This window comes from Pan troglodytes, chromosome 15 (genome assembly GCF_028858775.2).
Source record: "Pan troglodytes isolate AG18354 chromosome 15, NHGRI_mPanTro3-v2.0_pri, whole genome shotgun sequence".
NCBI classification, from domain to species: domain Eukaryota; kingdom Metazoa; phylum Chordata; class Mammalia; order Primates; family Hominidae; genus Pan; species Pan troglodytes.
This window is the reverse complement of record NC_072413.2, coordinates 69,928,812-69,945,462: the sequence shown is the minus strand read 5'-3', so window position 1 is coordinate 69,945,462 and position 16,651 is coordinate 69,928,812. Positions and strand designations below refer to the sequence as shown.

Genomic DNA, 16,651 nt, shown 5'->3' with positions numbered 1-16,651 from the left:
TAACTAGAAATGAATAGGTGAAGGAAGCCATCAGTGACGAGGCTAGGCAACTAACCTGTTGATATACAAGAACATTGGCCTTTTTTGTCTTCCTCTAAAACTCCTATTTCATCTATGACACTATATACTACTGGCAATGTACAGTGTTGCTACTTAAACACCACTTGTTATCTATATAGCATATAATTAATACTACAAAATGATAATTTTATAAATGTCTTAAATGTTATTAGCAAGCCAAAGAAACAGGTTGCCACCAAGATGTCATCTAAATTCCACTGTTGAATATTAAATAATTACAATTAAAGCTTTTTCTTCTAATGCCTGACTTAACTGGGCTTTATCTCAATCCAATTTAGATTACCTAGAACTATCTAAAATATTTCTTCAAAAGCTCAAAAGACCTTTAAACGTGCGTATAGTCTCATAACATTGTTTTGATATCAGGGAAGTGTACTAATTTACGAAAGATCAAAAAGTTATAGAATGGAACTTTGAAATCATTGCAGAAAGGTATTTGTACATTTTTAGACCAATTTCCTCCCTTTACAGAAGGGGAAATGAGGCCAAAGTATTATATTTTATTTATTAAGCTAATGGTGAGTGCATATAATTCATTTTTTAATTCTTCTTTCTACTTTACATGGACACTGAATATATTCTTTTTGTGTTAGAAGTATCTCACAATTGAAAAGGAAGGAGGAAAAGAATGAAGACGGTAGAAAACAAAACAAGAAGTAGAATCAGGAAAATGAAGTTCTCCACACAAAGCTGGGACCAGACAGGCAGAGCCTCCAGCTTTCGGATGTAGAAGACATCCAGAGTGTGACATCTGCCATGCCTCCATCCTTCTGGATGTAGAAGACATCCGGAGTGTGATGTCTTCCATGCCTCCTGACCCAAACAAATCAAATTACCAGTCTAGTTAGGAGAACTTTGTCAAGAGGCATTGTTAACACCAAAGATCCAAACAAAATCAGAAAGCAACCTACTCTTACTCAAAAGCAATCTTACCTATAAAAGAGGTAAACATTTTAGAAAATCTTTACCGAAGAAGCAAAAGCACCAATGAGTAGAATGAAACTTTAGCATTAAAAATGTGAGACATTCCATCAATGATATACTGGATTAAGAAAATGTGGCACATATACACCATGGAATATTACGCAGCCATAAAAAAGGATGAGTTCATGTCCTTTGTAGGGACATGGATGAAGCTGGAAACCATCATTCTCAGCAAACTATTGCAAGAACAAAAAACCAAACACTGCATCTTCTCACTCACAGGTGGGAATTGAACAATGAGAACACTTGGACACAGGAAGGGGAACATCACACACTGGGGCCTGTCGTGGGGTGGCAGGAGTGGGGAGGGAAAGCATTAGGAGACATGCCTAATGTAAATGAGAGTTAATGGGTGCAGCACACCAACACGGCACATGTATACATATGTAACAAACCTGCACGTTGTGCACATGTACCCTAGAACTTAAAGTATTTTTAAAAAATCAATAAAAAAGTGAGACATTAATCCAAGTCAACTCTCCCAGAAGAAACATCAAAGTCAAAGATCTGCCACATATTATTTTCATTAATTTAATGTGCCCCGTGGCTACTCAGCTCCAACAATGTGGTAACAGTAGTCTGTGGTTGATAACATGGTAGTCGCATAGGGTGCTAGAAAGGCAACTGATTGGAGTGGCCAGGCTCCCTGGACACCATTATGGCTTCCATGGGAAAGTGCTGAGGAGCCTTAATCAAGTTACTCACCCTCTCTATACTTTTAGTTCTTTCATCTATAAAATAAGACTAGAAAATATCTAAGGAAAAGCTACTAAAATCCCTATGACAAGAGCTTGGTTCTTCTACGTTTTGAGAGATCTACAAATAATTATGAAATCAAAAATCTAATTCAAAACACCAACTCTCTCATTACTTTGCAACACATACTATGTCTGGATATTGTAAAAGACTAAGTAAGTGCTTTTCAAACTTAGTTGGGCATCAGATTTTCCTGAGAACATCTTGAAACTCAGATTCCTAGGACCCAGCTCAGACCTATTAAATAGAAATACCTTGTGGAGGGGGTCCTTTGAGGATTAACATTTTTATAAAGCACCCTAAATGATGTGATGTATAGCTAGGTTCAAATATCATCATTACACTGGGCAATTCAGTAACTCAGGATCCTAAGGATATAGGAATATAAAAAAGGTTAACAGGTCTGGGTGTCTTCATGAATAATTAAGGTTTTCTTTTAAATAGATCTTTAATGTGACCAATACATTTTTCATACACACCTCCAATCCAAACTATGAATATGAGGGATGAAAAACTAAATTAGAAAGTCTGTTCAAGTCAATAAATAAGTCATGCCTTGGGAAAGTACAACTTCTCACAGTTAATGACATGAAAACATGAAAAGGAAATGAAGAGTGTTCTGAAAAGTGTGGGCTTTAAAAACCCACCCATCATTACTCATATGTCAGGAGGGTACCATCCTAAATGTCATTTAAAAGTCACAACAACATTATGGACATAATCATCCACTTATTACTCAAAAGTTTACCCAAAAGCTTCATTTCTCTAGATTTGGCTTTTTAAATGTCAGCATCTGAATCAACACAATGCAGTCCAAGCAAAAATTTCACACTGAAAGTGTCTGACAACAAGAGAAAAAAAACAACAACAACAAACAAGAGAAAGAAAACAAAAATGAAAGCACAATTTTTTAAATGTAAATTGTAGTCGTGGGTATCTAAGGAAAGGTTTGGGTTTATGGCTATGACTTTGAATAATTGATTACACAAAAGGACTTCCAAAGAAAATGCTTTGAATTGTCATTGGCTTCACAATCCAACCCTTACTGATGATACCTTGAGGATAATGTCCTACAGCAAGTAAGTTCTTGGTTGTAGCCAAAAGGCAGCCTACAGCATCAGGAGTAGAAAACTATACGAAAATCCCATAGTTCAAGTACAACCATGGTTTAAGTCAGTCAGGTTAACTAGGTTTAAAATGGTGTCAGGGCCTGAGCTCACACTGTGCAATAAGTGTGTCTTCTTTCTAACAGACTGAACCAATTCAATGTCCCTTTTATGGTAATTAATATAGCAAATAAACATGAACATATATATATATATACTCTTTACACAAGTTTGTCACACGAAAGTAAAATATAGTTTCATTACTAGTTGTCATTTCTCTAAAGAACTACAGCAATTGACATGTTAGTTACTAAATTAAACCAGAAAAGAGCCCCTTACTGCCACCAAAAAGTAAAAACCAAGTTCTCATAACCCTGCAGGAAGTTTTTTTTTTCATGTAAACATAATACAAACATTCTAGTAGAAAGGTGGTTGGGTTACATGACCTTTGCATTTCTTATTCTTTAATAATCCATGAATTTGCAATCCTCTGAAGAATATAAAAATATTTTTGTTTTCCTGTGTCTTAAAAAAAACTCACTGTATAAATTTGCTCTAGACAACTTATTAACAGCACCAACATTTAGAGATTTTATCATTTATTTTCTCTCCAAGTGTCACTGACTCTACAAGACCTAAACATGAAAAGAAAAAGAGATATTCATTACGGACCACATTGTGGTCTAAGTAGGATATAACATGCCTCATTTGATTTATCTAAAGTGATCTTCACAATTACCTTCCTCCCACATTTTTTTTTCTTTTTACAGATGAAAAAATTGTGGCTCATGGAAGTTAAAGAACTAACTTACAGTCACACTGCTAAAGAGTGGTAAAGTTGGAATTTTAACCTAAGTCTCACTCCAAAGCCCATTCCTACCAGCCTGGCACGGGGTCTCCCAGTTTGGGGGTGGGTTAAGAATGTAACAATGACTCAATGTCTATTATTCTGTATGTTTCACTAATTGCTGAGTCCCATTAACCTATTTTTTTCTTTACCGCAATTTAATAAGCATCATTCTTAGAGATGGGTTATCTAGACATTCTCTTGCAAAGCAAAGAATTACAGAATCTTACACTCAAAGCAAGAATAATTTGAGAACTCTATTTTCACAAGGAAAAGAGAAAAATTCACCATATTGATCATCCAGGAATATCTAGTTCCACATTGCCCATATAAGTAATACACAGAGCCTCTCAGAATGCACAGAACTGAGTAGAAACTCAAGTAGTTAGTGAAATGAACATTAACTTATTTCCTTATTAACATACAAGAGAGTTAGTTTAAATTTTCACAAACATGCAAACATCAAAAAGGTGTACAATAAGAAGCAATTATGTCAAATTCAGCATGTACTAAAATAAACTTATGTGCCATTTTCTTTCTTTAAAATGTATTCTTTTTCCAAATATCCCAATTTGAATTAATAGCACCAATGATTTTCATTTACCCAACGTCAAAAACCCAGTCATCTTTGACCCTCTACTTGCCGCCTATATTCCTTCAGTTTCCAAGTCATTTTTAACCCACACTTTAATTCCTCTTATCAGTTTCTCTTAATTCTGAAGGTGATTTCACAGGCTGGATTAGTGGCTCTCCCTTCCCTCCTTACCTTTCACACAGACACAGAAATCTCTCTCCTAGAGCCTTCGCTCTATCTTGATAACAATCCATTCAGCACAATGGGGCAACAGTCATAATCCCAAAGAGATCTCAATCTTGCAACTCTTGGCACAGAAGTTTTTCTTGATTAAATTGTCTAATTCAACACTAACATCTGGCTCCAGCCAGCCTCTCTTCCCAAAATCCTATCTCCATTTACTCCTTGTAATGCATCCTATGTCCAAGCTAACCAGTGCCGGTTGCTGTTACTTTCCTTAGCTCTGTGCCCTTGCTGAAACATCTCATCGCCTGGTATGTTCTTCCTCTCTGCTTTCCACATAAAGCAATCCTGCACATATTTTAAAACTGAGTTCAAAGACCACTCTTCCACAAGCCCATTCTCACCTCTGAGGCTGGGAGAACTGGCCTCCTCCTCTGAAATTATGTAACACTCTACTTACACATCTATTTTGGAAATTAACATTTAGACTCTATAACAGTTATTTGTGTACATCTTATGTCTCCTACCAACTGTAAGCATCTCATACAAATATACCTCTGTATCTCCCACAGCATTCAGCCCAGATTTTGTACATACTACGAGTCTGAAGAACTTTCAGTTCATACATCTTACACTAAGGCCTTTCCACTGAAGGAGAATGTGTCTTCCCATCTGCATTGCTTAGGCAACCTTTGGGTTTAAAGAAAACTAAATGGCATAATATTTTTCAAGTGTTAAATACCAAGTGCTCAAGTATGAACTTCCTTGAATTTTAGAACTAGAGAACCAGAGGATGTGAGAAGAAAATATGCATTTATCAGTAAGGCAGTTTAGGCAGAAAACATTTGTCTTTTTATCAGCCCTACACAGAATACAACAGTCCACACGGACAGCATGCACGGCACTTGACCAGGCACCTTACTTTGCAGTAGACGATCATGTTTGGAGAACTCTCCTCTGGGTCAGCAACCCCCACTGCTCTTTGATCCCCGGATCCTTGAGCCATCCTGAGTGTCTTCACTCACACTGCAAAAATAAATGAATAAACCATTAAGTCACGAAGGAATTATATAAAGAGGGCTTTGAAATGCAAAGAATTAAGTAACTTTTGGCAGACGCCATGAACACAAAACATGATATTACATGATACATTTTTTAAAGTTAGGGGATGATTGTAGTCTTACTTACTATCCACAAATATTCTTCTAATCCCCAAACAACATGTTATTGAATTTCAGCTCAGAATCGCACACCCCAGGAGTGAATATACAGCAGTGTTTTTTTTGTTTTTGTTTTTGTTTTTTTTGAGACAGAGTTTCGCTCTTATTGCCCAGGCTAGAGTGCAATGACGCGATCTCAGCTCTCTGAAACCTCCGCCTCCCGGGTTTAAGTGATTCTCCTGCCTCAGCCTCCCGAGTAGCTGGCATTACAGGCATGTGCCACCACACCCAGCTATTTTTGTATTTTTAGTAGAGACAGGGTTTCTCTATGTTGGTCAGGCTGGTCACAAACTCCTGACGTCAGGTGATGCACCAGCCTCAGCCTCCCAAACTGCTGGGATTACAGGCGTGCGCCACCGCACCCAGCCACGGCAGTCTTAAATAATCTCCTGAAGACAGTTGAAGCCAATCATTTTGCTGTTGAGTTCACCTTGCCAAAGCTCATTTTCTGATTAATTCTATGCATTAAAATATGAATATTTTATTAGGAAAATCAAAATCCAGACCACAAGGAGATACCACTTCATACCCATTAAGATTATTATAATTAAAAAAAAAAAAAAACCTCAAGTAAGTCTTGGCAAGGATACAGGGAAATCAAAATCCTCAAACATTGCTGGTAGGAATGTAAAATGACACAGTCACTGTTGAAAACAGCTTAGTGTTTCCTCAAAAAAGTTGAACACAGAGTTACCATATGATCTAGCAATTCCACTTCTAAGTACATACACAAACTAACTGAAAACAAATATCAAATACTTGTACACAAATGTTCATAGCAGCACTATTCACAATAGTTAAAAGGTGGAAGCAACCCAAATGTCTATCAGTGCATGAATGGATAAATAAAACGTGTATATCCATACAATGGGATATCATTGACCAATAAAAAGAAATAAAGTACTGACACACACTACAACGTGGATGAACCTTGAAAACATGCTAAGTGAAAACACGCTAAGTGTAAAAAGCCAGACACAAAACGTCACATATTGCTGGAGTCTATTTTTATGAAATATCCAGAATAGGTAAATCCATAGAGACAAGAAACAGATTGGTAGCTGCCAGTAGCTGCAGGGAGGATGGAATGGGTGACTGCTTAATGGATACAGGGTCTCCTTCAGGGGCCTTGATAGAGGTGATGGCTGTAGAACACCGTGAAAGCATGAAATCCCACTGAATTATACACTTTAAGATGGCTAATTTTATGTTATGTGAATTTCACCTCAATTAAGAAAAATAAATATATTTAATGCGGCCTTTTTGAAAAGCCTGAAAAGATAACAGTGAGATAAGAACAAGTATATGGAAGTTTTGAGTGAAGAAGGAAGTTCAATCCTTGGTATGACACTATATTTATTGTGTGACCTTGAGCAAGTACAAGAATCTTTTGGGTTTCTTTTGTTAATTTCCCTTTAAAACAAACATACCGAACACCTGCTATATGCTCTGAGTCATGCCAAGGCACCTTCCTCTACATTGTCCTCAGCAGTAAAATGTGAATTCCACCAAGTTCCCCGCAGGTAAGGGTCAAATAAGCTGAGTATGAGAGAAGAGTATAAAGCCATAAAAGTCCTATACAAATGTTATCCCTCATCTAAGAGGCTGCCTGGGTTATTTGCACAAAATTCAGAGGCTTTTCATCAAAGAAACTCTTACAAATACCATACGTGACAGAAAAGGCCATTTCAATTCAAAATACAAATTCAGGAAACATTTTATTATAAAACAAGTTGCTACCAAAGGTCATTCCATAAAAACAAATTTGGGTGGAAAATGGGAGAGAGAGGAATTTGTAATTTATGCTAAGAATTTAATTGCTGAAAATATCCCATTCGAATAACACTACCTGCTTTCTTCGCTATTTATAAATTACAATGTTTTTTAAAATTAGATTACATAAAGAGGTAAAGAGCATCATTCTATAATATTATCTCTATACACTGTAATATCAGGATTTCTATGAATATAGTACTACATGGAAACACTGATTACCATTCTAACCAATGGCTTTTAAAATTAAATGAACAACACACAGTTTTATTTTTAAACAACTACTTAGTTGCCTACTCCTTTGCCTTAATACAGAATACAACAGAGCATGAAAACAAAAATTGAGTTCATTTATATATACTCATGTATCTATGTAATAGAGACGTTTTAAGTTTCTGTCGCTTTATTTTAAAATGAACACTTACTTTAATGAGCACATTCTCTTCTATCTAGAAAACTGTATTATAATAGCAAGGTTAGAAATGACCTAGAAACAAACGTGTCAGGCCTCCCTCTGCCCGGCCTCCCTCTGCCCAGCCACCCCCTCCCACCAACAGGAGCATTTGTGTGTGTTAAAACAGGCTGATGTTCCAGAGTCTAGACTGGAAACTACTAAGTGAATGCAGATAGTCTCTGTGTGAAGAATTTTAGTAAGCCTCGTATTCAGTAGAAATGTTTCTATTTTTGGTTCCTCTATTAACTCGTTTTGAAACTCAGACAAGCTATTTAGCTTTCCTGTGTCTAGAAAGAATCATTTCTAAAATAATAATATACTTTCTAGTCCATATGTCAACAGATGTTAGAGAGAACTGGATGTGAAACCTACATAGGTAAAGCTTTTCTAGTTAAATTCATTGACTATTAAAGCTGGGGCTTGTGAAATTAAAGGACTAGGTTTTCATTCATTATAGTATGATGTAAAATACTTCTTTTAAATGGAGTACAATAGAAATGGGTTTAAATTTAGTGGTAGAGAAAAACAGAATGTTCTTCATTGTACTTATATATACATATATATACACACAGTAAACAACCCAGGGGCTTCAATATTAACATTTGAAGAATGTGAACATTTTTCTGAAAACATGTAACTGTATACCAAAAGAAAGAAAGCATGTTAATATTATTTTCCTATATGGACTCACAGCTAACCCAAGAGGAAAACTGAAAATGGGCTAGGACCTTGCATTTCACAGTCTCCAAGAAGAGACAATACAGCTTGATGGTTACAAGATGCCTCTCATTAGACAGATCCATGTCCGAATCCAGGCTCCACCACTTCCTAGCTGTGTGATCTTAGGCAAGTTCCTTCTCCTCTCTGTGCCTTTAATCTGTTATCTGTCACACACCATAGCCCCAGCATAGTGGAAAGCCCTCTGAACTAGGAGTCCTGGTATCACCCCACCCCTAGCTCCTTTGCAACTAACTAGCTATCAGAACCAGGACACACAGCTTCCCTGGACCTCAGTTGGGCATTGGCTATAAAATCCAGCATCCTTAGAGTTCCTTCCAGCTCTGAGCTAGACCCTCAGAACCTCACATTTCTAACTTTCCTTCAAAGTTTCTCACCAGAATGTTCCATGCCACCTGTCTCTGTCAATACTGCCTATATCCCAGCCCGTCTCCTCTATTCATGACAGCGCTCAATGTCTCAAAGAATAAATCACAAAACCACTGCGGTGGAACATCCCCTATCTGACTCAGCATCCCTCCCTATGACGGAATTCCTATACCACACCACCCACCCTTAGGTTCTTTGGAACTCATCATTTATTCTTTGAACAAATATACTGAGCATCTACTTTTGTAAGGTTCCATGCTAGGCCCTGGGGATATACAGATAAGTCAGACACAGATCCTCTCCTTAAAATGTTCAGAGACCGGTAGGAATAACAGACGTGTTCACAGAAAGGACACTGTAATATGTGGTTGCTCAATTATGATGGCACAGAGTAGGAGGAGGTGACAGATGAGCAGAAGCCTGGGAGAGGCAAAGTTTGCCATTCCAGCCAAGGCTATGCACACACACAGGCATAGAAATCTGAAGCCCCAGAAGCGGCTCAGCTCTGTGCTAGACAGTCAAGAGAAAAAAGCCACAAAGATAATCTGATCCCAGAAAGATTAAGTGGGAGACAGCCAAGTGTGGAGAGTGAGATAACAGGGATTCGCAACTATCTGAATTTGCGGGACTTTGTTTACTTGTCTATCAGGGACTTCCTCTCTAGAAAGTCAGTTCTTCACAGGCAGGGACTTTATCGTTGGGGTTCACCCCTCTCTCCCTGGCACCTAGAGCAGAACCTGGCACATAGAAGGTACTTAAATATGTTTGAATGAATGATGGAGCTGATAAAATTCCACCAGGATGCAGTGTCCTCCTTCCAGAAGATTCATCTGGATAACAAGCCATTAAAAGTGGCCAATAAAGAAGACTCTTGATCAACAAAGACCCATGTATAGCATCACACATAAAGATTTTCCCCAAGGTTTATCGATATGAGCCAGCCTGGACTCAGCAATCCACTTCTGGAATTCATAAGCAGTTTAGGTAAGAAGGAATATGTGGTGAGGGAAGAAAATATAGTGAAGGGGATGCTCTATGCATAATAGGACAGTTGAGCACCTGTGACACAAACAGATTCGTGAATCTTTGAAAGTCAGGATTGTGCCTGCAAGTCTACTCCAAACTGACACTGCATCTGTAACTTGCAGTTACAATAAATGCCTGCTGTTTACTTTATAATGCCAGCCCCTCTGGAAACAAGCAAAGCCTAGGGTTCGGCAGCTAACAATGTTGAGCAGAGCAGGAAGGAAGGGCCTCGATGGTATAGGAAAAGGAAGGGCTTTGAAGTCACACTGGGAATCACATCTCAGCTCTAGCCTCATTAAGGCTACTATGTGGCCTTTGACAATGGGCTCTCCCACCCTACATTTTCAGCTCCTTGCCTGGAAGATGAAACCCCTCCATCACACAGGGTTGCTTTTGAAGAGGGAAGACACTAAGTCATGGAAATGCCCCAGCACAGAATGAATATCGAAACTGACCAGTGACCTTGTTCTAAGCCAGTGTTTGGCCAAGTGAAATTCCCAGGCCACTGGCATCAGATTCAATGGAGAATCCCACCCCAACCCCCACCCTCAGATGTTCTGACTCGTGCATCAGAGATGAAGCCTTCAGTGGTCCAACAACCTCCTCAGGTGATCCTGACACAGAGCTAAGAGGAGAACCGACTACAATTACCCTACAATGTCACTGAAATTACCATGGCTTGCAACTAAATGCTTTAAACATCATGCCTGCCACTCTTAGTGCCCAGCCCTCAAAACCCTATTCAGGGAAATGCCATGTAGGAGAAGCAATCAAACCCTGACTGTAATACAGTTTGAATATTTATGCTGCCAAATAAGAATTTCTGTTGAAGTTATTTCCTCTCCTCCATATTATATCAAATTCTCATTGTTTGCCTTAGCCCATTAAAACCCAATGGATTTTTTTTTCTGACATCAGCAATGTTAAGCACTTCAGGAAAAAAAATTTACAAGATGTGTGCTAGCTCAGTAGTACGAGCTTGTTTATATAGCTCTAATCTGACTGAGTGGGCAGGAATCCCAAGGGGAAAGAAGGAAGAACAACAGCTCTAAATAACAAATCACTCTTTCTGTTATAGCAGAGTATGCCAACTTGACATTTCCTATATATTCGAAGTTCAAATGCTCAAAGACAGAGTGTCCGTTTCAGGTAATGCACCAAGATCTTCAAGTACGGCGATAGCACTCAACCCCTAAAGGCCAATTTTGGTGGCACTGGAAGGCACCCAGTATTTTACTGGGATATAATCACTTGATCATTTTAGGACATCGATTAGAATTCAGTGGTTCCCAAAAACTTGCCCAAGGACCGGAACTAGGCTAGCAGTCTCAGAATAACCTGGGAGATATTCTAAATATACATACTCCTGGTTCCCATGCTCCAGAAGTTCTGATCCAATAGGCCTAGGGTGGTCCCTGGAGATTTACAGATTAACCATTTTCCAGATGATTTGTAAGTACAGCCAGGTTTGGAAACCGCTGACCTAGATTCCATGGAGCCTGCCTTCCCTTCACTTGATCCCTTCCTCCCATCCCATGCTGCCTGATGTTTGGGCAGACATGCTAATGGGGGGCTCCTTTAGCTTCCCATGTATTAAGGCAAAAACTCAATGAAATGGATACAACAAGGTTCTGGGGTCAAAAAAAACTGGCTTTCAATCCTGGCTATATCATTTAAGCGCTGTGTGGCCGTAAGCAACATATTTAGCCCCCCTGGGCCTTAGTTTCTTCACCTATAAAATGGAACAAATGCTAATCACTCTGCAGCAGTGGTTCTCAGCCTGGCCTGCTGATTAGAATTTCTTGCACAGCTCATCACAGCAACCACAACAGGTGGATGTTATTATTCCCACTCTATGGATGAGAAAAGTAAGACTGAAGAGCACAGGTAACTTGCCCAAAGTAACACAGTTTGTCAGCCAAGCAACTGAAATTCAAACCCAGGACTGATTCCAATGCCCACAGTTTTTCCAACATGTCCATCTTGTGAAATCACCTACATAAAGTAGATGTTTGGCACAAAGCCTGGAACATAGTAGGTCCTCAACTAATCTGTGTTTCCTTCATTCTACTTGCTAGTTTTCAGTGAAGTTGACTTCTCCATTCCGATCCTACCTTAAGACTTACAAATAAATACAATATTCTCTACACTATCACAGCTGCCTGACAGGCTAAACTAATTAAATTATCAAAGCTGCATATATATATATATACATATATACATGCATGCATGAGGATTGCTTAAACCTGGGAGTTCAAGACCAGCCTGGGCAACATAGCAAGACCCAATCTCTACAAAAAAATACAAAAATTAGCCAGGCATGGTGGTGCGTTGCCTGTAGTCTCAACTACTTGGGAGGCTGATGTGGGAGGATCACTTGAGCCCAGGAGTTGGAGGCTACAGTGAGCTATGATCACACCACTGCACTCCAGCCAGGGCGACAGGGTGAGGACTGATCTCTGAAGTAAAAATAAAAATAAAAATTTTGCATTCCATCTGTTAAAGTTTCTAAAAATTAAGCTAGGAGGGAGAAGTGGAAAGATAGCCACGTAACAGGGCATGCTGGCCCTGGGAGTCCTGTTACTGCAATCTCTGCTGGAAAACCAGGTCTACCCAGTCATCCTCTCTCACCAGGGCTCTGAACTCCACACTGCTCTGGAAACCCCAACCCCTCCGACTCCCCACAGACTCATCCCACCCTTTGAACATTTCTGTAAATAGTATGCCCACTATGTCCTTCCATCTCCTCTCTGAACTTTAACCTTCTTTGACCTTAATGGAAACTTGCCTTCTCCTCTCCTGCAGCCCTCTGTCCTCATGTCATATATCTGAAGACCAGGGAGTAGGGCAGGCAGCCTCCTGGCTCTCCACTGCTGCTTCAAATGATTTCCCTCCCTCCCTCCAACACAAATCCCTGCTCTGTGGCACTCAGGCCATCTGGCTCTGCCACTTTCTGCTCATCCTCACTGCTGTTTTCCACCTCTCTCCTGCTTATGGCTTCTCATTCCCTGAAGACTCCAGCTTCCTCCTCTCAGAGGGTTTCTTCTGCTTCCCTAACACCTTCACCACTTTAGTGACTTTAACATCAGAGTCAAAGACCTACCAGAAAAGCCAGTTTCTCAGTTCCTTATTTCCTCACCTGAACCTTTTTCCTTCTGAGTCACTATCTCACATGGCCGCATCCTAAACTTTTTCATCACCTCAAATCCCACTACAAGCATCCTCCACTCTGTCCACCCTTCCTCTGTTCAGCTCACTTACTTACTCTGCATTCACTGCAAACAATCTTCAAACTTATTTAGACATTCAATCCATTGAACACACAGCACTTTTACTATCCATTCCTACCCTTCGCTTCACCTTCACTATTCACACTGGCTCCATCATTATACTCACTCTTAATCACTCCCTTGCACATACCCTCTACTCCTGCATCTCCCCTTGTGATGGTTAATCTGAGTGTCAACTTGATTAGATTGAAGGATGCAAAGTATTGATCCTGGGTGTGTCTGTGAGGGTGTTGCCAAAGGAGATTAACATTTAAGTCCGTGGGCTGGGGAAGGCAGACCCACCCTTAATCTGGTGGGCACAATCTAATCAGCTGCCAGCAAATATAAAGCAGTCAGAGAAACATGAAAAGGTGAGACTGACCTAGCCTCCCAGCCTACATCTTTCTCCTTTGCTGGATGCTTCCTGCCCTCAAACATGGGACTCCAAGTTCTTCAGTTTTGAGACTCGGACTGGCTCTCCTTGTTCCTCAAGCTTGTAGACAGCCTCTTGTGGGACCTTGTGATCATGTAAGTTAATACTTAATAAACTCCTACATATATATATACACACACACAGTTATATATACTATTGTATATATAAAAATAGAATATATATATATACACACACACACACACACACACACACACAATTAGTTCTGTCCCTCTAGGGAACACTAATACACCCCCTTTCTGTGTCACACTATCCTTACCAAATTCCAACAATGATGGAACCCAACTATCCACCAACCCCAAGCTCCCATCCAAACAGATGAACACTTTGGGGTGGAGAGGAAGTCACACAACCAGGCTGACTAGCTGCATTAAATTCATGGCCACAAACATTAAATGAATAGTCAACACTGCCTGCCAAACCCAAAATGTTTTCCTACCAAGCTTGTTTCTCCCTTTCTGAGATGGCTATGTCCTATCTTTTCCCAGCTCATATTTAACACATAGTCTTAGCTGATGAGCTCACTTCAAAATTCATGGAAGAAATGGAAGCCAGCAGAAGGCAAGTCCCTCGTCTTCAGACACCCTCACTGAAGCCACCATGTTCTCCATCTTCCTTTTTCTTATGGGGGAAAGTTTTTCTGTCAGAGGAATTTGAACCAGAGCAACTCCATCTTGAATAGGGGCTGGGTAAAATGAGGCTGAGACCTACTGCGCTGCATTCCCAGAAAGTTAAGCATTCTAAGTCACAGAATGAGACTGGAGGTCGGCATAAGATACAGGTCATAAAGACCTTGCTGATAAGCAGGGTGTACTAAAGAAGCCAGCTGAAACCCACCAGAACCAAGATGGTGATGAGTGACCTCTGGTTGTCCTCACTGCTACACTCCCACCAGCGCCATGACAGTTTATAAATGCCATGGCAACGTCAGGAAGTTACCCTATATGGCCTAAAAAGGGGAGTCAAGAATAATCCACCCCTTGTTTAGCATATAATCAAGAAATAGCCATAAAAATGGGCAACCAGAAGCCCTCAGGGCTGCTCTATCTATGGAGTAGCCATTCTTTAATTCCTCTACTTTCTTAATAAACTTGCTTTCAGTTTACTCTACGGACTTGCCCCGAATTATTTCTTGCGTGAGATCCAAGAACCCTCTCTTGGGGTCTGGATTGGGACCCCTTTCCTGTAACGTTACCATTTACCAAAGGGAAGTTATTCCATCCTTGCTCTTAATTAGATGGTTAATAGAACATTACTGCTCACATATGCCCTACCACCACACCAACCGGGCTCAGATGTAACAGTGGATTACAGATAAAAGACTTCCAAGACACAGCGTCCCTGAGGAAGAGTAGTTTGGGAAACAAAGTCAAGAGAGGAGACAAAAACAAGGACCCTTGGGGGGATTTGAAGCCTCTAGCACCTACAGCTCAGCAAACACTAAACACAACCCAACTCCTAGCCAGATTAAGTAAAACCTCACACTAAGTGCCTACCTACCTCAGTTCCTATGACCCAACACATCATGTCTGGCTTTCAACAAAAAATTACAACGCATGCTGAAAGGCAAGAAAAACACATTCTGAAGAGACAAGCAATCATCAGAATCAGACTCAGATATGTCACGGATGTTGGAATTATCTGTGTCATTAACAGATAGGAAATTTAAAATAACTATGATGAAAAATGTTAAGGATTCTAATGGAGAAAGTAAATGGTAATGAAACCACAGAGAAGGAAACATTTTTTTAAAACTCCTTTGAAAAGGAAATGCTAAAAATCAAAAACACTGTAACAAATGAAGAAGGCTTTCCATGGGCTCATCAGCAGACTCAAATGGCCAAGAAGAGTAAGACCTACCATTTGATAGCACAAGAGGGTGACTAATGTCAATAACAACAACTTAATTGTACATTTTAAAATAACTAAAAGAGTGTAATTGGATTGTAACACAAAGGAGAAATGCTTGAGGGGAAGGACACCCCATTTTCCATGATGTGGTTATTATGCATTGCATACCTGTATCAAGATATCTCATGTACCCCATAAGTATACACATATGTACCCATAAAAATTAAAAATTTAAGAAATTTTTTAAAAGACTCCATGAGCTTGAAAGTCAATCATGAATTTCCAAACTAAAAAGAGAGAGAGAATTAAGGGAGGAAAAAAACCAGAGCAGAATATTCAGGAACTATAGAACAATATAAAAAGCTGTAACATAAATGTAATCAGAATTCCAAGAAGAGAAGAAAGAAAGGAGAAGAAATATTAGAAGGAATAATGACGGAGAACTTTCCAAAATTAATGACATACAATAAATCACAGATCCAGAAAAGTCAGAAAACACCAATCAGGACAAACACCCAAAAAAAGAAAAACTACATCTAGGTATATCATATTCAAACTGCAGAAAACCAAAGACAAAGAGGAAATCTTAAAAGAAGCCAGATCCTCACCTATAGAAGAACGAGGATAAGAATTACAGAAGCCATGCAAGCAAGAGTGTGGAGTGAAATACTTAAAATGTTGAAGGAAAAAAAAAAAAAAAAAAAAAAACGCCCACTTAGAATTCTACATCTAGTGCAATTATCCTTCAAAAGTGGAGAAAAAATAAAGACTTTCACAGACAAGCAAAAACTGAGGAAATTTATCACCAGCAAACCTGCTATGCAAGAAATGCAAAAAGAAGTTCTTCAGGCAGAGGAAAATTATACAGGTCAGAAACTTGGATCTCTAAAAAGAAAGAACAAGCACTGATGAAGGAATAAAGGTAAAAACAACATATTGTATTTTTCTTATTCATAATTGGTCTAAAAG

General features: G+C 39.3%; 1 protein-coding gene across 11 annotated transcripts in view; it reads right to left on the bottom strand.

Annotated features, from left to right (window-relative positions):
- Positions 1 to 16,651, bottom strand: part of RGS6 (regulator of G protein signaling 6) — a 631,284-nt gene that overhangs the window by 593,309 nt on the left and 21,324 nt on the right. For all 11 annotated transcript variants that reach the window (XM_063793003.1, XM_016926311.4, XM_016926310.4 and 8 more), the window contains exon 2: positions 5,454 to 5,557. In XM_063793003.1, coding sequence (XP_063649073.1) covers positions 5,454 to 5,537 — 84 coding nt within the window. In that variant the 5' untranslated portion in view covers positions 5,538 to 5,557. The remainder of the gene's footprint in view (positions 1 to 5,453; positions 5,558 to 16,651) is intronic.